General features: G+C 42.0%; 1 protein-coding gene across 1 annotated transcript in view; it reads left to right on the top strand.

The window, feature by feature from the left end:
• Positions 1 to 22,920, top strand: part of ptprn2 (protein tyrosine phosphatase receptor type N2) — a 136,368-nt gene that overhangs the window by 53,106 nt on the left and 60,342 nt on the right. The window contains exon 11 of the mRNA XM_030779149.1: positions 16,560 to 16,624. Within this exon, the coding sequence (XP_030635009.1) occupies positions 16,560 to 16,624 (65 nt within the window). The remainder of the gene's footprint in view (positions 1 to 16,559; positions 16,625 to 22,920) is intronic.

Genomic DNA, 22,920 nt, shown 5'->3' on the forward strand with positions numbered 1-22,920 from the left:
GTGTGTGTGTGTGTGTGTGTGTGTGTGTGTGTGTGTGTGTGTGTGTGTGAAAGGGGGGGGTGTGAGAGAACATGTGCAAAACGCTTGCCAGAGCAGACGGAGGCCCAGGCTCCATCCAGACTCCCACCTGCTGTTTGAGGGGCACCTCCGAGCCACAAGCCCAGCATCGGTGCCAGATACCGGGCTTGGAGACGCTGTTCAACCCACTCCCACCCATCCACGGCCTCACCCACCCCCCACACACAACACACGCCAGTACACTTTATCCTGGGTATTTGCTCGTGCTTGCATAGACTGTATACACTCAGTACACCACTCGTTTTTGCTCTTTTTTCCGTTGCAGACTCTCTGCTCTGATACATATGTGTTTATCTGAGAGGAGAATTCACACACAACCACTTCCCTCTCGCCGTAAATCATGATGAGGTGACCCATGCTGTAATGCCAGTCAGTCAGGCCTCAGTGTATGTGTGTGTGTGTGCGTGTGTGTTGGTGGTTGGTGGGTGTTTGCTGTTTAAACTCTATGCTGTTTGTTTAAATGGAGGGTAATATAAAGGTTGGGTACAGGACACACACACACTTTCACATGTACACACATACACAATGTTTCTAAGCCAGTTCCAACTCATGTGTTGAGTTTGTGTTTTCCTTGGCTTTAAAAGGATAACGGTTTGGAACTGAAAACTGGAAATCACAAATCCAGTATCCCAAAGCAACATCATCTCACAAATGGAAATGAACATTTTTCATTCCCAAAGAAGCCATTTTGACAGCATTCAAATACCAGATGTTGACACCTCAAAAATGAATAAATGTTGGAAATATATTTATGGTTGTTCATTGTACACTATGTTTAATTTTTTTTCTATTCTTAGTGTTTTAAGCTGTTTTTCATGTTTTAAGCTCCTAAATGTGTAACACCGAACCTGAAAAACGTCAAATACACGTCAAATCAAATACAGTCTCTTGTCTTCTCTCCCAACGAGTAAAATCGAACTTCTAGTTGACTCTGAGTTTTTTACAAACTGAAAGAAAAAAAAAAGCCGTCTTTAAGCTGCGGTTCTTTATTAAGAGAGACTATCACATCTTCAGAGCGAGGGCTGGGGTTTTTTTTGTTTTTTTTTGGCTGAGCTGTTTTTATCTCCCCTCAGAAACAAAAGGGGAAATTAAGCTGTGAGGAGGGGAGGGGGCACTTTAGGAGCCGTTCCCTCACTAATGACAAAAGAAAAACCATACAGTGCCTCTGTACCAACCCCCCCCCCCCCCCAAAAAAAACCCACGAACTATCGTCCGACTGGAGACGATAACATATTATTAAAATTTCTACTCTTTCCAATATTACAATTCTTCATGATTAAAGACTGGGAGCAGTACAAAGCACTGCTGGAGGAGAGTACGGAACGGTCTGTGATGTGTGTGTGTGTGTGTGTGTGTGTGTGTGCAGTTCTTTTTCTTTTTCTTTTTCTTTTTTTTTTTTTTTGGAAGCACAGTAAAGCTGTTTTTTTTTCTGGAAACACAAGGTCACGGAGAGCAGTCATGATTAGTCCAATTTAATGTAACACTTTGATTTAGTTGCGTGGACAGGTGTGTGTGTGCATGTGTGTGTGGGCGCGCGCGCGCGTGTGCGTGTGTGTGTGGGCGTATGTGGCTGTGTGTTTGTCTCTGTCAATGTGTGTAAGGAATGCATGTGTGTTTGTGTTTGTGTGTGTGTGTTTGTTTGTGTGATAGATATGATGGGTGTCATCTTCACCTCCTCCCCCCCTCCTCTCTCTTGTGTTTGAGTGACGGTGTGTGTGATTTGTAATGACAGCTGGAACAAATAGGGTTGTAATGAGGTGACCTTGGCCAGTGTGTGTGTTTGCACTAACAGTTTTCCTCTCCATGCTCTTAGACGGTCCTAATGTACAAGCCCTCCAGAGTCCAGAGAAGAGTCTGGAATTTGAACTGTGTGTTTGTGTGCCTGTAAGTGTGTGTGTGTGTGTGTGTGTGTGTGTCTGTAGGCCTGGCACGTAAGTGAGGTATTTAATCTAGCATCGACGCACAACCATTTGACTGACACCAGCTGCTAACATGAAGCTCTTGTCTTATCTTCTCCAATTCTCTTCTCTTTCTCTTCCTCTTTCTCTCTCATTCTCTCTTTCTCTCTCTCTCTCTCTCTCTCTCTCTCTCACACACACACACACACACTCACACACACACACACAAACACCATTTAACACTGGTTTAGACACAAGCTACACTTCCAAACCAAGTCCAAGTCCAGTGGTTAACGGCAGGCTGTAGGCTGTGAGGGAGAGTGTGGTGGAGGAAGAGTGTGGTGGAGAAACAGGGGATGGTGGTAACAGGCTGCTCAGGGCCAGTCTGCACAGTCTGCCTGACAGCTTTTAACAACATCATGAATAAATGCAGGTCAAAGAGGAGTCTGGGCACAATCATCTGCTCACTCGATCTCTCTCTCTCTCTCTCTCTCCGTCTCTCTCTCTCAGTGTCTCGCTTTCTCTCTCTCTTTCTTTCTGAGTCTCTCTCTCTCTCTCTCTCCGTCTCTCTCTCTCAGTGTCTCGCTTTCTCTCTCTCTTTCTTTCTGAGTCTCTCTCTCTCTCTCTCTCTCTCAGTCTCCCTCTCTCTCTCTCTCTCTTTCTCTCTGTCTCCCTCTCTCTCTCTCTCTCTCTCAGTGTCTCGCTTTCTCTCTCTCTATCTTTCTCGATGTCTGTCTTTCTCTTGCTTTCTCTCTCTCACTCAGTCTCTCTCTCTTTTCCCCACTCAAGGGCAGAAAACCTCCACACCATCAACAATGTCTCTGCATCTCACAAGATCTCACACAGAAGAAACACAAGTGAGAAAACTAACATATCAGTGAAGTGCAGCTATTACAAAGCTTTATTAACAGCTAAAACCTGGTTATAAATTCATACTGATGCAGCAAGACACATCTCAGCAAATGCTGTGTCTATAACAAGAATTATCAAAAAAAAAAAAAAAAAAAAACAATTTAAATGACAGTCTAAATGACATAAACTTTTTGCTGTACCCACACTGATTTTGAACAGATGTTGAATTCTCAGTCATTTTGGACAGCAGTATGAGCGAGTGCTCACTAACCATTTTCTAAAGTGTTTTTTTTTTTTCTCTTTTTTTTCCTTTTTTCAAAGCTCTGCACTGCTCTAAATGTAGAATCCCGGTCGGCAAGAGACAAGGATAACTGTGAATAATCAGTTGATATGTCAGTGCCCTCATAAGATCTGACCACAAGCATTTTTCAAACTGTTTGTTTTTTATTTATTTGTTTGTTTATTTATTTATTTATTTGAATAAAAGTCTCTGTTTTCCCTCTAAAAGCAGATCCTGTTTGATCCGGTTTGGACATATACATACTCGCCCCTTCAAATCTCACACCATGCCAAACATTCCCTTAATTTGTCACTTTTCTGCTCTGGATGTGAGCTTGACTGAGCATGTGCAAGCTCATTTCTACCCCCTGGATCTCCCACTGCTCCGAAAACGGAGCCAAAATGGCTGCTGTCCTGCTGAGTCCCAGTGCTCCTGGGGAGGGAAGAAGTGCAGCTGTCTTCCTGCTTAGCCAAAAGCGCACTTCCTGGATGTGAGTGTGTGCAACTGAATGGCACAAGCCCTGTTGGCTCACCTGAGCTCAGACGCTGTGGTTTCATGTTCGCCCTAAGTGCTGTTCTCAGATTGAACCTGTTTTATTGATCTGTGTAATAAGTTTTTAATGGTGAATTGATGAAGAGGGTGGACTTTATCAGGGTCAGCTGGTAATTGTGTGTGTGTGTGTAAAGGTTATTGAGAATACGGAGCGGTGAGATCAGAATTAACAAAATATGTATTGATGACTGTTTTCACCGTGTCGACGTAGTTCCATCATTACATTTATCACACAGCTCCCTAAGTTCATTATCATCATCATCATCATCATCATCACCATCATCCTCCCTTTCATCTCTCTTACCACGACCCTAATCATCTTCTTCCTCTTCTTCATCCCAACCACTTGTCATTATAATGGTCTTCATACGACTTTGGCCTTCATTTTCTTCTTGTTCACCCTCTGAGCGCTGTGGGCCAGGCTGTTTCCCCTGTGTTGGCTAAAGCTCCCGGGATCACAGTAAAGACTGTACGAATGAGTAGACTTCTCAATTTCAGCTGACTGGTGGCACGAGCTCGCAGACACTTCTCTCTCAGCCGCCGCGCTAGCGCGACCATGACGAACCGTCCGGGGTCGTCACGGAGACATGGAGTCAGAGCATGAGGTCTGACTGAAACCTGTAGGCCAGAGAGCGAGAGAGAGAGAGAGAGAGAGTGAGAGAGAGAGAGAGAGGGGGGAGAGAGAGAGTGGGGGGGGGGGGGGGGGGGACAGTGGGCTGTGCTAATTGGGTGTCCTGTAGGAGATGTGCCGTGGTGTGAGGCAGGAGGATAATTGCTGCTACAGTGACAGGTAGAGCTTTCACTGTCAGTGCTCTCAGCAGGGAATATTTCTCTCTCTCTCTCTAACTCTCTCTCCCTTTCTCTCTCTCTCTCTCTAACTCTCTCTCTCCCTCTCTCTCTCTCTCTCTCTCTCTTTCTCTCTCTGTGTGGTGGAATGTACAGTACATTTGTGTGCTTTTATGTGTGTGTGTGTGTGTGTGTGTGTGTGTGTGTGTGTGTGCGCGTGTGTGACGGCTCCCCGAGGAGGTCTTCTCTTGGCTAGCTGCCTATGGACCATGGCATTCTGCCAGATGTTTTTATCTGGCTCACACACACACGCACGCGCATGCACACACACACACACACACGCACACACGCACACATGCATGCTCTCAGAAGCTGTAACAGAGATGAGCTTCACACTCCAAAATGCATGTAGGTACTCAATCACAGATCTTTAGCTTAATCCCATCATACGATTATAATTCCTCGAATACTCTTCCAAAGCCGTCTTTCTGCTCATCAGATACAGGTCCCATACACTGCAGGTTTCTGCATAGAGACAGATAGAGAAACCTGCCAGACGGAAGGTCTCACGATAGATGTCTCTCCACCTAAATAATCACCTTTAAACACACTGTCATCCTTTTACAGCCAGTCACAGCGATTGACTTCAAAGCATTATGGGTTGAGCTGTTTAAATGGAAAGGAAATTCACCTTATCTGCCTGTCATTGTCACAGATATTAGTACATTTATGAGAATTAAAAAAAAAGAAAGAAAGAAAGAGAATTGACCGAATGTAAAGCTCTTCACACCAATTTGGATATTTCAACTTTTTGGGTTTGTCTGGATGTAAAATTGTTACATTTTATATTTGATGCGGTTTATTTGTAGATTATCTACATTGAACTGATGTAATTGTGGGAAATGTAGTTTATTGTAGCCAGAGAACTTCCTGTGCATTTCTAAGATGATTTATTATGGATTGTTTAGTTTGTTTCACCAAGCAGACCTCATTTCAAAGGACTCTGAAGTGCTATATGTATCAGCGGGATATTGAACACGCCAGAACCTGGGGAACCATAAAACCCAACAGATGGGTTTCTGGGTAGCGTAGTTTATTATCAAGCCTGGGGAACTCTAAAGGGCTGTTTTAATGGTTGAGTTAATTATGGATTCTGCAACCACAGATAAAACAGTGTCTGGGATGATTCACAAATCACTACACATTTACAGTGTGTGTGTGTGTTGTGTGTGTGTGTGTGTTTGTTTGTGTCTGATAGAGAGATGGACAGAGAGAGAGAGAGACAGGCAAACCACAAGAGAGAGAGAGAGAGAGAGAGAGAGAGAGAGAGTGAGAGTGAGAGTGAGAGAAAGACAGAGGGAGATAGTTTATGAGTCTGCCCATAACTTTTGTGTGTTTATATTCAGCCTGTTTCTGTTTCCGGTGGTTCTGTCAGAGGCTTCAGGATTTTTTATTTTTGCTCTGTGTGTGTGTGTGTGTGTGTGTATGTGTGTGTGTGTGTGTGTGTGTGTTGTGGGAAGGGGGGGGGCGATGGGGTCCAGGGCTGTCCAGCGGTGACCTCTCTTGAGCGAGAAGCCGGATCACACAGCGTAGTGTGTTGTTTCTGTTTCTATCAGGGAAAAAAAATGGGTTAGTTACATCCTGTGTATTACAGTCTGATATTTAGATGTCATATTCTTTAAATGCAGGTATGTAATAGATAAAATTGGGCATGAAACATTTACCCCAGGCAGTAAGAGAGAGAGAGACTGGGAAATGAAAAAAAAAAAAAAAGGCAAGAGAGGCAGAAAAAGAAAAAAAAGAAAAAAACGAGACGGAGGTTGACGTGATATACTCAAAAGGTCATGGCTTTACTCGGTAACCGAGGCTGAGAGAAAAAGAGAGAGAGAAAAAGAGTGAACGAGAGAGAGAGAGAGAGAGAGTGAGAGAGAAAAAGAAAGAGAGAGAGAGAGAGAGAGGAATTGAGGAGACTACCTTGTATATAGGGTATATAAAAGAGCGAGATATGTGAGTATGGCTATCTGATATATTTGAGCCTGAGAAAAAAAAATTCTCATTTTCACTTTTTCCCCACTGTAAAGCATCTACTCCTCACACACACCTGAGAAACATGATCAGGGCCAGACGGCTGTAACAGAAACAGCTACAAAATCTGTTTTGTTTGTTTGTTTGTTTGTCCAGGCTTTAAGCTTTTAATAACTGATTCAGCAGCATGCAGTTTGTCAAGAATGGACTCTCTTGAATGCTTGAATTAATAACCAGAATGGTAGCTGTCATGGTTAATGTTTGTTTTTTGTTTATTTGTTATGTTTTGTTTTAGTTTGTTGGACAAAGCATTGTTTTGTCTTAAGCAGTATTAGTTTAGAGCTGGGGTTAGGAGTTCAGATGCTAGCAGCCACACACTGGCTTTCTGTTACCATATGCATATATTTGTTTCCGGGTCAGACTAGGCGTGTCAGGTCCTCCAAGTGTGTCACTTCCTTTGACCAGATAACATAGTCAATAGTGCAGAAAAGACACTGGCCGGTGTCACGCACACGTGTGTAAGTATACGGTGTGAGCTAGCTTTCCTTTGGAGACAGACTCACTGACATGAATTACTGACTCATTTTTCTTTTTTGATTGATTTTGAATAAATGTTAAAACAAAACAAGCAAACAAACAAAAGAAGAAAACAGAATATGAAATTGCATCATCATCATTGTGTACATTTTGCACTTGTGTGTGTGTTTGTGTGTGTGTGTGTGTGTGTGCTCAGATTTTTATAGATTTCTTTGTATAAAAAAAAATTGCAACTCAAACCAGACATTTCTTTTTCAGGCTTATTTGATGAAAACAGAGTTTGTGCCACTGTTTGTTGGATTTTGAGAGCAGTTGAAAAAGCTTAGAGAAACACTTGTCTTTGCAGTACTGTCTGTTTAATTCACTGTGAAAGACTGGCATGATTAGCCATCTGAATGGACATGCCTGTTATACACACAATATTACTGCAGCCACAACCAATTAATCACCCGCCCATGTGTGTGTGTTAGTCTGTGTGTGTGCTTGGGTTAGTGTGTGTATGTGTTGGTGAGCGTTTGTGTTTAAATGTGTATGTGTGTGTGAGTCTGTGTGTGTTACTGTGTGTGTTTGGGTTAGTGTGTGTATGTGTTGGTGAGTGTTTGTGTTTATATGTGTATGTTAGCATGTGTGTGTGTGTATGTGTGTGTGCCTGTGTCCTGGTTGGGTAAAATGTGTCCCCCTGTTTCTCTCAATTGGTCGTTTTCATGCTTCATGAATTCCAACAAACACACAGAGAGAACGGCGCCTGTCTGAAGCAGCCATTACGTTCAAACCCGATGATAATAGATCCTTTCTGTTGCTGAGCAGCGTTTAGACCAATCCGGCGATGAATCCCTCTCCTCACCTCCCAGGTAGACCAATCAGATATTGATCATGACTTGGGAAGAGGAAGCAGGAAAAGCTAATAAATAATTCGGTTGGACGACGCGTGAAATAGATTTCAAAGCGTTGTGCACGGGCGTTGGCGCACTAATAAACTGGTCCTGACAACCATTTGAGGGAGGTGGAAATGAGGGTTGACATTTAATATGTAGAACACTAACACACATACTCACACACACACACATTAACAAAAACACATACACATACACATACACGTATACATTTGGTTGATGTAGACTCAGAATAAACTCTCTCTCTCCCTCCATCTCTCTCTCTCTCTCTCTCTCTCTCTGCCTGATGAGGTAGGCTAAAGCTTTATTTGTGACTATGATGTTGTAATGTCAGGTACTTCAAATACACATTTTCATAAGAGGCATGTTCACGGTCAGCCGTACTATGTCTAACCATATTACCTTTAGGGCTTTACAGAGCTGTAGCTTCCCCCCTCTCTCAGCGTAAATGAAGTGTGTACCTAAAGAACCCAAACACACAAGATGCTCAGCAGGGCTAACTCCACTCTTCAAAATGGATGTGTCCTTCACCGTTTCATGCCCCCCCCCCTTCATGCTTTGAAGGGCAAGAATACAACAGGCCTCTATTTTGGGGAGACACTTTTCTATCTCATTTCCTCTTTCAGTCTCTCCTTTTTTTCATTTCCTTCCATCTCTCTTTCTCTCACTCTCTCTCTCTCTGTCTTTCTCATAATATATATATATATATATATATATATATATATATATATATGTATACGTGTGTGTGTGTGTGTATATATATATATTTTCTTTCATTCCCTCTCTGTCATATTCATTTGTTGACTCAGCAGTAGCAGAGGACGTCCAGCTTTGATTCCTTCCTCCTGCCTTATCAAAGCAACAGTGGCAGAACCTCGAATCACTATTGAAATTCACAAGGACCAGACAGAAAACCCCGGGGGGGTGTCAGGGGGTGAATGACTCTCTTTCTTCTTGCCAAAAAGATGCCTCAGATAGATTTTGCACATTTTTTCACATTTATTTTCTAAGAAACAGCTGGCTAGCAGAGCCAACCTTTTTATTTTTTCCTCACACAAAATGGCTGAATTTTTTGTCGATTTGCAACATGACGCGACCGTAAACTCACCTTTTTGTACCTTGTGTGGGAATTGGTCTCATTGTACTGACACAAACACATCTGCCTTTGTCTAAGAGTTTAATTCGTATGCATAAATAAATCGTGTGTGACTTGATGTGGAGCTGCTCTCTGTAGGAGCCTCCCTGTCCTATGCTGTGCATAAAGCATGTCTCGGCTGGTTAGTATTCTCCATTCACACGGGCAGAGTTGATTGTAGCCTCTAGCTGTCATGGAGTGATATTTGATTTTTCTATTCCTCCTCTCTGATTGTGTGTGAAAAATGAAGGATGAGGCACGTCATCCATCTTTTTCCGGATCAGATGTGTCTCTCTCTCCGTGTATCTGTGTGTGTGTGTGTGTGTGAGAGAGAGAGAGAGAGAGAGAGAGAAATATGTAGGTTTAGGCAGGCGTCATATGTGTCTCTCTCTTCATGTGCCTGCGCGTGTTTGCGTTTTTGTGTGTGTGTGTGTGTGTGAGAGAGAGAGAGATGTAGGTTTAGGCAGGCTTCATATGTGTCTCTCTTTGAGTGGCAGCTCTAATATTGGAGTGATTGCCCGGTAACCTGTTTTTTTTTTGTTTTTTTTTCGCGGGCGTGTTCACGCCGCAAGTGTCATCCCTCCTCCGCAATAAACGTTTTCATTGGAGCTTTGAGATTGATTGGGTGAATAGATGAGCGGAGCAACGTGGGTGGCTGAGCCGCCTGAGATGGAGAGACGAGCGTATTAAAAGATCTATGAGTGCTACGTACAAAAAAAAAACAAAAAACACATTTTGTCGTTCACTGTCCGTTTGGTAAATCGTAATGTGTAGAGGGGCAGCGGGTTTAGAAACAGCATCATGGACAATCCGTGTAACTTCCTCTGTGTGGAGAGAGTAAAATTTGACTCACCAGGGGGTTAAAACAGTTGTTTTATTTTTTTTTTTTTTGGTTATTTTTTTTAATTTATTTTTCAGCTCTGAAGGGAAGCATAAAATTCCCAGGGTTTTTTTGTTGTTGGATCACCATTAATGTGAGAAAAACAAATAACGAAAAGAAAGGACAAAGTTGACTTTGACGCTGTAGTTCAAACTCATTTCAAAATCTGTCAAAAAACAAAAACACAATTCTGGCACCATTTCTATCAAGAGTATGTCAAGCCATTGGCACTCTTTAAAAAATAGACTTCACAAGTAAAAAAAAAAAAAAAAAAGAAAGAAAGAAAGAAAGAAACCAGCATAGGAACCAAACAGATAGCAAGTTTGTCATCACTGCCTCTAGTTTCATTGATCCTGCTTCAGAATATCCCTTCTCTAATTTGTAAAATCATTAATGTGTCAGCTGATTGGTGAACAACGATTCCCTGAACCAATCACAGGCCTGGTTCTTTGTTTTTTACAAAGCTGCCAGCCAAAAAAAAAAAAAAACAAATGCTAGCATGTGCTAAAGACAATAGCGAATCAAACCCTATATGAATTCAGACCTATTAGTGTGTGACTCTGCATTCTTAGAGCCCTGATTAAAATGGCAGCCGCTTTCCAACGCTCCTTTAAACATCTTGACTTGTCAGGGCAGGCTCCGTACTAGAAACGCTGAGAGCTCTCATAGCTGATGAGCCACAGCTAAACGCAATCCCTCAACGCTAACTCAACAGGCAAATCAAGGCTGAATCAAACCGACCAGTCAAGGTTCGTCCTTGTGCGACTTTCACTTCGCCTCTCACTTTAAGCACAAAGCCTCGACTTTAGGCTCATGATATCAAAGCAGGGGGGACAGACGAAAAACATGCCGGTCAAAGTACAAACCAAATCAGCTCTTTTGATTGGTTGATTAACCTGTTGGCAAGTTGCATCAAGGTCAGTTCCCAAAAAAAAAAAAAAGAAGAAGGGGGGGGGGGGGGGGGCGGTGAAGTTATTTTAGTCCTAACTCATTTTGGTAAATATGTTTATATTTAAATAAAGATAATAGAACATTCTGTGAAGGCACGGATATGTTCGTAACTTTACCTAATTTGATCACATTCATGCTTACACTCGTTGCTTTTTGTGTCACCCAATGAGCAAGGACAGGACTATTATCCTGGATTTGCTATTCAATATCATTTATACCGTATCTGTCTGGGTGGCAGTGAAACAACGAGAACATTTTTGGAGTCCTATTTCTTTATAAGGAAAAAGAAATCAAGACAAGTCAAACTGATATGCCTGAGACACATTTGATTTTCAAAAGCAGACAAATAATAAATAAATAAAGTTGCCATTCTCCATAGACCCTGCTGTACCGGTCTCCTCTCGACTAAGGTTTAAGTCCCGTTAAACGGACATGAATTATTGCGGCACCGTGACAATGGGAGATTATTTGAACAGCTGGAGAGCAGAAATGCGCATATCAGAGACGAAATTATAGGGACCGATACAATATCTAATTAAAAATCGCTTGAAAAATGACTTGAAAATTCACTTTGACATTTGCGTTTTCATGCACTGTCTTTGAATATTTGAGGATGTCAAGACAGTTTAAACTAATGAAAACATGCATAAAGAGGACTAGCAGAAGCCTCAATCTCCTAGTTGACTTAGGGACTCCACAATTCCCACTGCCCTGGGTGTGTGTGTGTGTGTGTGTGTGTGTGTGTGTGTGCGTGCGTGTGTGTGTGTGAACATACATGTGTGTACACCTTTCCTGACAGAGGCAAAAGATAATGTTTTTCACCTTTTCACCATAATTTTGATTTTAAAAGAGAAAAAGAGACTTCTGCATGTCACATTTTTTCCCTCTGTTCATCTATCTCAGCAGTAGTTATATTTTTGTATTAAGTGGGTCTCCTAATTATCTTATTGTTTAACGATCCATTTACATCTTTGTAATTCCAGGGCTCTAACAAAAGCTTCTTGGCTTCTCAGTGAAACACAATTGGATTTCAATTTTAAAAAAATTAAAAAGAAAAATACCCCACAATGGTAGTCATCAATATGTTGACTGATGAAAAACGTGGCAGGTTTTCCTCCACTCTGTCATCAACACATTATTGTTCACTTAGTGACAGAGCTAGGTTGCCAGATTTTCACTGCTTTCTTTTTCTGTGCATCCAACCACAAGATATCGCTTGTCCCACTAACGAAGCGCATACAAATCAAGCTTGTAGTTTAACGCGTAACGACCGGCGCTACGGGGGCCTCAGAGCAAGACGCAGGGATTCCGCGCTCCATAGACGAGTCACGTTTCTCGTTTTTTTTTTTCGTTTCTGGAGGTAGGGTAAAGACTATCGTTGTCTCCTCAATGTTTGATTTACATTTAAAGTGGCTCGAGGCAGGGCCAGGCAGGAGACAGAACGATAGCAGCTCCGGTCTTTGCTCTGAGCTTAATACAAAAGACTGCCCCAGAGACCTCGGTGTCTTGGTTTGTGACATGAGGGATTTTTTTTTTTCCCCTTTTTATCCCCACCCCCAGGTGTGGTTCTTTAAAGAAATATATATCAATACTTATAGCAGCCAAAACTTGAGCTTTTAATTTGCAAACCATTTTTTGTTGTTGTTGGTGTTGTTTTGTTTTGGTTTGGTTTTTTTGTTGTTGTTTTTTTTGTTTGTTTTTTAGATCAGGGAATGTCTGTGGGGTTTTGTTCTCCTTTACTTCTTTACCTCTTTTTTTTTTTTAAACAAAGCATTTGTAGAATGCCAGTGAATACATTAATTAACCAGAGTGACAGCCCATTGTAGACACATGTTTAAAGCATCTTTGTTTTTTCCCCATAGGTTACTCACATTTATTATTAAAGATGGGAAACTATATATAGCTTTGAACAGTAGAGACCTTTTCAAGTATGCTTTTTGAAACACTTGCACTATCCATAAATGAGTGTTTACATGAACCTGTTACACTGTGTGTAAACTCAATGATTTGGTAATGTCAGTATTTATAATAACTGATATGTGATATTAATTTATACATGTGGTTATCCTGGTGTCTTGATAAAAGTAAAAGTGTGTATGTGTGTGTGTGTGTGTCTGAGAGAGAAAGAAAGAGAGTGAGAGTGTGACCTTTCAGAAAGAGTCTCTCCTCTTCAGCTTAACCTCATTATCACCTCCTTGGTCCTCTCTGTGTCCTTTCAAATACCAACTGGGCCTACTGATTCACACACACAAACACACACACACACACACACACACAGCCAGTGCTCCAGCCATAAACAGCTAAAAGGAAGAAAGCTCTCTATTCTCTCCATTTATCATTTCTGTCTGGGCTCGTGTATAGACACACATCCCCTTGGCTCACCCGTGGCTGGTTAAATGATATTCACTCACAGGACAGAGCCGTCCGTCCATCACAGGAAACACAAATATAATTCCCAAATTCAGCTTCATATCCAGAGTTAGGAGCACAATTCTATTCACATATTAGACAACCATTATTATAGGATGTTGTTTGAACAGTTAAAAAAACAGCAAATTCCAAATAACTGAGGGGCCTGAAAAGTGACTGATAGTTTTCAGCCAGTGGCTGACACATGATTCTATTGGCTGTGGAGTGAGATGACATTGATTGATGGACAGTTTTGATGTCCTGAAGTGTGGCTGATGTCCCCTGTCCTGTGTGAGATGTCCAGTGCTTTATACTGGTGCCCAACGCGCTGTCACACACACTCACACACTGTCACACACAGACTCTCTCACACACGCACTCATACAGTGCCACACACACTCTCTCACACACATACACCACTACTCTTTTGACACTCTTTCTCACACACACTCATACACTTCACACACTCTCTCACATTCACTCACACACACTCTTTAAACTCTCTCACACTTTCACTCACGCAAAACTACACAGTTACACTCTCCTACAAACACCACTCTGACACACATACGCATACTTGTCACTAGACTTTCACTCTTGAAACACACTCTCTCAGACTCATTTGACTTCAGTATCGTTCTGTAAACACATGCACTCACGCACGCTCATGACTAAGAACCACTTCTACATACATTCAGCAAATACAATAAAAACTTCATCACTCCTCTTCATCATCAGCTCCCACATATCCACAGACACACGTATGACCATACACACATATCCACAAACACACGTATGACCATACACACATATCCACAGACACACGTATGACCATACACACATATCCACAGACACACGTATGACCATACACACATATCCACAGACACACGTATGACCTTACACACATATCCACAAACACACGTATGACAATATACACATATCCACAAACACACGTATGACCATACACACATATCCACAGACACACGTATGACCATACACACATATCCACAAACACACGTATGACCATAAACACATATCCACAGACACACGTATGACCATACACACATATTCACAAACACACTTATGACAATATACACTTATCCACAAACACACGTATGACCATATACACATATCCACAAACACACTTATGACAATATACACATATTCACAAACACACTTATGACAATATACACATATTCACAAACACACTTATGACAATATACACATATCCACAGACACACGTATGACCATACACACATATCCACAAACACACGTATGACCATACACACATATCCACAGACACACGTATGACCATACAAACATATCCACAGACACACGTATGACCATACACACATATCCACAAACACATGTATGACCATACACACATATCCACAAACACACGTATGACCATATACACATATCCACAAACACACGTATGACCATATACACATATCCACAAACACACTTATGACAATATACACATATTCACAAACACACGTATGACCATACACACATATCCACAAACACACTTATGACAATATACACATATTCACAAACACACTTATGACAATATACACATATCCACAAACACACTTATGACAATACACAAATTCACACATTTATAACAATTCTTTAGACTGAATTTACAGTCTCCCTTTGCTGTAGAGAGTAAGAGACGAGAGAGAGAGAGAGAGAGAGAGAGAGAGACATGGTGAAGGATTGTGAAAGAGAGAAAAAAAGTGAGAAAGAGACAGAGATGTATAAGAGGAGATGTGAGTGAGTTTAATGATTGCCCTGATGCTGCGTGTTTAATTATATGGAATAGTGCATGGAGAGAGCAGGAGAGAGCAGGGCTCAGGGTTTGATAGATTAAAATCCTAATTAAAGACTCTCCCACAGAAAGGACAGCACTGAGAGCCACGCCGTGCTGTCATTAGCATAGCCTTCATCCGGGGAGCACTTAAGAAGGAAAAAAAAAAACTGTCTTATTGTCTCTTTCTCTTTCTCTCTCTCTCTCTCTCTCTGTCTCTCTCTGTCTCTCTCTCTGTCTCTCATATCTAGATTTACACTGTTTACACTGTTCACAATTTCTTTCTTTCTTTCTTTCTTTAAACCATTATTCTGTACCCTAACTTTCACTCCCTATGTAATTGCATCTCTCCCTCTCTCTCTCTCTCTCTCTCTCTCTCTCTTACTATCACACATAAGCAAACACAACTTTTTTTTCCGTCTGTAATGTTTTGGTGTCATTAATCTGAAAAGACTTTGATTTTCTCTCTTTCTCTTAAAGAGCACAAGATGAAAATCAAAGTGAACACTGTTTCATCTTAAATATTATTCTCTCTCTCTCTCTCTCTCTCTCTCACTCTTAAGTAATCCACTCACTTTGATTTTCAATGCATATGCCAAGCAGATCTCACCCAGGACATTGTTTTTGTGTGTGTGTGTGTGATTGTGTGTGTGTTTATGCATATTCATGATTTTCAAGATCAAACTCAGGTTGAGGCTACGTTAAGTGCTCTTTTAATTTGGATTGAAATATTCTTTTGAATTAAACAGCGACATCAAATAATCCCTGCTCACATGTAAGATGTAAACACAGCTGCCCATCTCTGTATGATAACACATGCAAATATTTTTAAATAATTAATTTGCATAATACTTGCTGAAGGTTTCTACTGGACACTTAACAGTGGTGAGAGAGCATTAGTAATGGCATCATAAACCAAGACCTTAAATGGGTTTTTGGTTTTCGAAAGAATTATCATTGATTTTAGCTCCGCTGTTCAAAAACATCTTTCGTTTGGTCTTACAGGATGGATTTTCCTTCCATATATATATATATATATCCATATATATATATCCATACAACATCCATATGATATTTTTAAATAGTTTTGAAACTAGAGGTTTGAAATAAAAATGAATTGATAAATGAAATGATAAAACAATATCCCCTCCAAGCGAGACAGGTTGTGCTACCTGGTTATTTCTCTCTCTCTCTCTCTCTCTCTCTCTCTCTCTAGATACGTGTTTGTCTTGCTCTGTCCCTCACATACACAAACACAAACATACACGCATATTCTGATGTTATTGATGTTGATGTTATAAAAGCATACGCTTAATGGATAAAATCCATAAAAGTATAAACCACACAGAAACACACACATACACATACACACACACACACACACCCAGGTCACAGACACCAAATCTTTCACGCTCTTCAACTGTCCTCTTACTTGGTATCTCTCTCACTCTGCTCTGTTTTTTTTCTGTGCAGTGGAGGAGAAGGGCCAGTTGGAGAGAGAGAGCGGTGTGAAGATTCTGGAGGCGGGGCTGAGTGATGTAAGTCTGGGGAAAGGACCCCTCTTCCTCTTCCTCTTCCTCTTCCTCACTAAGCTATGATGACATCCCACAGTTCCTGCATGCAACTCTTCCGCCTGTCTGACAGAGCGCTCCTCTCTGCTCTCCCATTAATACCACAGGCTCACAGAGTGTGACACCGGCCAGGGCCGCACAGTCTGGAAAATTGGAAATGAAAGGAGAAAAAAAAAACAGGGCTTTTTTTTTTTTTATTGAAAAACAGTATTTTTTAATGAAAAAGTTTTAATGCTTTAATTCTTTTGGGTATATTCTTATCTTCTGTTCAATGCATTTGCTCTCTCTCTCTTTCTCTCTCTCTCTCTCTCTCTCTCTCTCTCTTTCTCTATGTATTGTTAGTATAGTATTCCATATATTGCAATATTATATTATTATATCTCCAATTTCAGTATTATGTAGCTATGGGTGATCATTGCATTGACTGAGTGTGGCTTAAACTAAAACCTTGATAGCTTCTCTGGTCCATATCTTCAGCAGCCTATCATACATTTTAGGACAGGCCCTGTAGTATCAGCTACAGGTTTTTTTTTTTCTTTTTAATCAGCTGCAAGTGGAAATGGCTTCAGTGAAAGTATGGGCTAGGACAACAGTAACAGAGCTATAGAAAAGTTTTGGTCATTTCTTAAAACTGAGTTGGTTATCTTTTCGTTAAAGTTTAACTGTGCTAATGATGACAATACTGTGTCTGCAACATTAAAATGATGATGATGATGAAGAATTAAGGTGACGGGAGCAGTACTAACTTTCTTTCTGGTATTAGAAACTACAACAGTCTGCAGGTGTGTGTGTGTGTGTGCGCGCGTGTGTGTGTGTGTACATGCATGTATGTATGTGCTTGTATCTGCGTGTGAATGCCAGTGCGTGTATATGTGTGTGCTTGTGTCTCAGGTGTGTGAATGTGTGTGTGTGTGCGTGTGTGTGTGTGTGTGCGCGTGCGTCTGTGTGAATGCCTTTAACCAGTGCTAAGCAGCTTTCTCTGTCACTGATTCAATAGGCTGTCTGCCACAGTGGCAGTGTGCCAAACACACGCTGTCAATCAAATCAACCCCACACAGGAAACGACAATCTGCTACACATAGTCACCAGAGAGACAGAAAGAGAGGCAGAGAGAGAGAGAGAGAGGGAGGAAGATTTATGGATTTATGTATAGTCGTTATCTAAGAGCTTGGCATTGTTGTAAGTCACAATAATCTAGAACATTTATGCTAAATGACATAAATACTGATGTTTCAGAAGAATATCTCTGAAATGTGACGTGAAGATAGATGTCAGATGGATGTAATTTGAAACACCTCTCGTCCCATTTTTTTTCACAGAGAGATCTCTGTGAACTAGTCAATCAGAGAACATAGAGGACCAGGTTTCTTTCATTTCATACGTGAAAAGAGTGATATAACATTGACACAGAGCGTGTCTCCCATTACTGAACCGTGTAAAAGGGCAATTTTCAGACCTGCACTTTCAGCGTCTTTTTGTGTTTATGAAAAAAAAGAAAAGAAAAAAAAAAGGAACCGCGCTCCGACATTAAGGCTGTTTCATTGACGACTCAGCGTGGATCTTGGTCCAACATCTTTATGTGGTCTCTGAACATTTTCAGTGTCTGTAATGGGCTGTTTGATGGGCTGTTTTTTTTATTTGGATGCAGTTATCACAATTGAACTGTTTTGCTACTGTCTGTTTTATATACACACAAATACACACTTTGCTTGAAATATAGGTGGTTTATGGGGACGCATATGAGGGAAGCCTTGCGAGGGTTGAATTTGTTTGTGTTTCATCAGTAGATGTGACTTCAAGAGTGTTGTCCCTGGGGAGGCTCACTTAGTCCTGGTCTCTGCTTGACAATCGCTCCAATACATCTCTTTAATCTTCACCTTCACTCTCGGAAGCCTCTGTTCCTCCTCCCCGCCTCTCTCTCTGCCGTGCTTCCATTACACACAAACACACATACGCAAAAAAAAAATGAATCATCGATCGCGTGGCAAAAAAAAAAAAAAAAAAGAAGAAAAAAAAATTAATGGCAAATGCATCCCTATTTAAGGGCCGGTACTTTGATACACAATAATTTCCCGCTACGGCTTAAGGGTCGTCACCATGGCGACAGGAGACCAAAACACGTTGACGGCAGCGGTGCAAGTTGAAAGAATAGCGGATGGTGGTACTGCTGGTACTGATGGAGGATGTGGGGTTTGTGTGTGGATGTGTGTGTGTGTGTGTGTGTGTGTGTGTGTGTGTGTGGCGGGGAGGGAGGGGGGGGTTAAAGAATGAAAATAACAACGAGAAAACAAAAAAAGACCCCGCGTTCTTTGACACTTTAAGTAAGCGATGGAGCCATCTTGCCGGGACAAAAACAGGATTAACTGAGGCGCTGTCGGTCTGTGTGCTGACATAATACAAGTCTTTAATATTCATAAAGAAATTAAGCCGGGGGGGGGGGGGGGGCGGCTCGATGGACGATTGTGATGAAAGAGGGGGGAACGTAGGAAGTGATGGGATGGGGGGGGGGGGGGGGTAGGAAGGAGGGAGGTGTGCACGTTCACCACGATGATAAATATTCATATGAGTATCCGCAGAGGTTTAGAATCTAATCAAGTGGCTATTGATGCGCTTGAAGCCGCCATGAACCTGTTCTAAATGATCTCTCCTCGTCAAAACGAGGCCGCAACGAGATTTGTCACAGATCTCACAGAAAACAAGTCAAAGATCTCACAGAAAACCTGAAAAAAAAAACGTATTTGAAAAAGCAAAGCGTTATTTACGTTTCACGACCGTCCTGTCCGATCTTTAATCATCCATTTATTCACTTCAAGTCACGTCAGTGTCCTCGTAACACTGTCTGATATCTCTTATCACAGCTCACACAATGCATGACTTTTTTAACACCACCTCATCATATTCACAGAAATGTGGTTTATGGGGACGGCAGCCGGAGTCAATGTTTGATTGTGCTCTAGAAGAGTTATGAAACCGTAGAGAGAGACGCTGCGAGGAATAAAGACGTCATAAAGTCGCCGAGATAGATTCGAGAGCGAAACCTGATGTTAATCGGAGGGTCTGTCTGCTCTTTTTTATTAATAATAAAAAAACGCTATATGGTCGTAGGTGAGAACAAGTGACAGCATTTTCCTACTCAGTGGGTGACGATAAAGTGTTTCCTACTTATACCTTCAACAAATCATAGCAGGATACCCTGAACGTCCTGGGGCTCTTGGGCGTGGTAGACATATGGTGGGGGGGGAAGGGTGTGTGTGTGTGTGTTGGGGTGGGGCTTCCCTGTTTTTTTTGGCTATTAAAGTGTTAATAAACAGTGGGCAGGTCATTTTTTTAAATCCGAATTACAACCCCCCATGCCACACATACACACCCACCCACCCCCCTTTGCTTCTGCCTCTCTACCTCTTTATCTCTCTCTCTGTCTCTCTCTCTCTCTCTGTCTCTCTCTCTGTCTCTCTCTCTCTCTGTCTCTCTCTCTCCATCTGTCTCATACCCCAGTTGCCCCCCCCCCCCTTGTAATTTTCGACATGCTAACCGATCGCCGGCTGATGTCAGTAGTTTTTCATGTCAGTCCGTTTTGTCGGTAATTAGCTGCAATCATGGCATCTCCACAGGAGGTGGCGGGAGAGGGAGTCTCACAGCTGGAGAGCTGAGGAGGGAGAAAATTATCACCATTCTGTTACTGTCTAAAGAACCTGAGGGCCAGCCCCTCACTCACAAAGCACAGACACTGTAAATAAACAGGAAATATGTACACCTGTGTTTAACAGTATGGTTATGATTCAGATGGATGGATGGATGCATGGATGGATGGATGGATGGTTGGATGAATGCATGGATGGATGGTGCATGGGGAAAGGTGGAGAAAATTTAGTAGATGAGATGCTTAATCACTTGAGAAGAAAGAAAGAAAGAAAGAAAGAAAGAAAGAAAGAAAGAAAGAAAGAAAGAAAGAAAGAAAGAAAGAAAAAGAATAAACTTGTGAAAACCAGAAAGAAAAAAAAGGTGATCTGGTGTGGATTTTGTGATTGGATCTTTTTCTCCCTGGGGAGCCAATCAAGTCATAGGATTCCTCTGCCCTCCACTCATGCTTGACTGCGCTCCCCCGTCATCTCTCTCTCCTTCTCTCTCTCCTTCAATCTCTCTCTCTCCCCCTCTCTCAAAAGTTGAGTAACGACAGAAGGGCTTAGTGAAATGTCTGACATTGCTGCAGTCGATGAGACTTGTAGATGTAGACTAAGATAAGTAAATGTCAGAGAGAGAGAGAGAGAGAGAGATCGAGATCAATGTGCCTTTCACAGGCAAAGCATCTGCGTTGTCATTCAGTACCCTGCAATATCCAGAATCCCTTGGTGTGTTTTTTAACATGTACAGAAATCTGGTCAATGTACACATACAGGTTCATAAATAGATACCAGTGGACATACTATATACACTGGTGTCATATAGTGCATCTGTCCATCGGTTGGGTGAAAAATGTTTATTGTGCTTTATTTATGACTTTGTGTGGGAAGTGGAGACGTTGCTCCTTGAACTGCATCCCACAGTACAGGACTGTGTAAACCTGGACCTATCTAAAATGTCAGCAGGTGTCATTTCTCATTACTTTACACTCAGGAGAATGTGAGGAAACCAGAGAGAGAGAGAGAGAGAGAGTGAGAGAGAGAGAGAGTGAGAAAGAGTGAGAGAGAGAGAGAAGACGTTGGAGGGAAGGTTAGGACAGGAAAGGAGAGGAAGTTTTTTTTTTTTTTTTGATGGTGATGATGATAGTTGATGAATGTGTTGATTAATGTTTTAATGATCTCATTTGCTGGGCGGTATATCATATAAGCCCAATCATTAAAAAAAGGGCCGTACTCTTTATAGTTCTGCTTCTGATTAAAATGGAAAGAAGAGAGGGAACAGAGGGCGGGGAGAGGGAGAGGGAGAGAGAGAGAGACGGCAGACAGAGAGACAGGCAGAAAGCGAAAGAGAAGCATTCCTGAAAGGAGGAGAAAAGCGTGACCTTTTTTCCCTCCACCCTCCCTCCATCATTGGCATAGGTCATAATGAAGTGAGCTGTTGGGGGGTGGGGGGGGGGGGGGCACAGCACCTGGTGATATGGCCCACCCCTATGACCACCTGTGTTGTCAGCTGGGCCCCCGGTTGTCATGACGATGTGGACTTGACGACCCCATGTTTGTTGTGTGTGTGTGTGTGTGTGTGTGTGTGTTTCTGTGGAGCGGGGAGGGTTGGCCCAGTTACCATGGAAACATCTCTGTCGCTCATGTGCCATTGCAGTCATGGCCCCTGAAGGGAACCGTGAGGAGGAGTAGCGCCTTGTAACAGAGACGCGTAAACCCCTCACCTCCACCACTCTCTCCCCTCTGCACCTCCAACATTGTTTCTTGCCCTTGCCTGACCACCCTCAAGCTGCATATCAGTCAGTAACAATTCTCCAAGACACGGAGGTATGACAGGAGAGTATCTGATTGGCTGAAAATTAATGATTGACAGCAGGCCTCCTCATGCCAACTCACAGCCAGGATCTGTTTCTGCTGCTTTGCATTGCCCTACACAAGGTTTGGCCTTGTCAGTCGTTTAAATAAAATGTCAACATCTGGTCACTTTTCTTCCTTTTGAGCATCGGTTCACTTTGCAAAACAAATGGAAATGACAAATTCGCATTCTACCATGACACTGTAAGCTCTTCGTGTTTTTAGGATCCGGACTTGCTGTGTGTCTATTTTGGTGGTGACCAACAGCCTGTTCGTACAGTCATTTTTCGATTTACCATTTCTTTGAATCCGAACATGTCCATACCAAACAAAGAAGTCCTGAATGTTAAATTAGCGATGAGCTATGTGATTGGTGCCACGAGCTCGTGTATTGTTTTTGTGCCAGTTTGAAATTTTTTTGACAGAGCCAGATCACACCAGAGCAGTCCCGTCTTATTTAGTTTGTGGAGGGAAATTGACACCCATTGACATTTTGACAGAAGACTCTTCATGTTTGTAATTGGTGCAGAGGCGGTTGGGGGCGGGACGGAGCGGTGGGGGCGTAAACGTATGCTAACCTCTTATGCATAGAGGCGGTCGTTAGAGGGAAAACTCCCAAGGCAGTTCATCAACACATCACTCAACAATGACTGGAAAATCGTGTACGGCAGGAATAAAGATACCCCCCCCCTCCCCGCATTGGCATGTGTGTGTGTGTGTTTGTGTGTCTGCTATTGTATTTGAATACACACCCATAGATGCATCTCTAAACATGTGCATGATTGTGTG

This window comes from Chanos chanos, chromosome 7, assembly GCF_902362185.1.
Source record: "Chanos chanos chromosome 7, fChaCha1.1, whole genome shotgun sequence".
Lineage (NCBI taxonomy): Eukaryota > Metazoa > Chordata > Actinopteri > Gonorynchiformes > Chanidae > Chanos > Chanos chanos.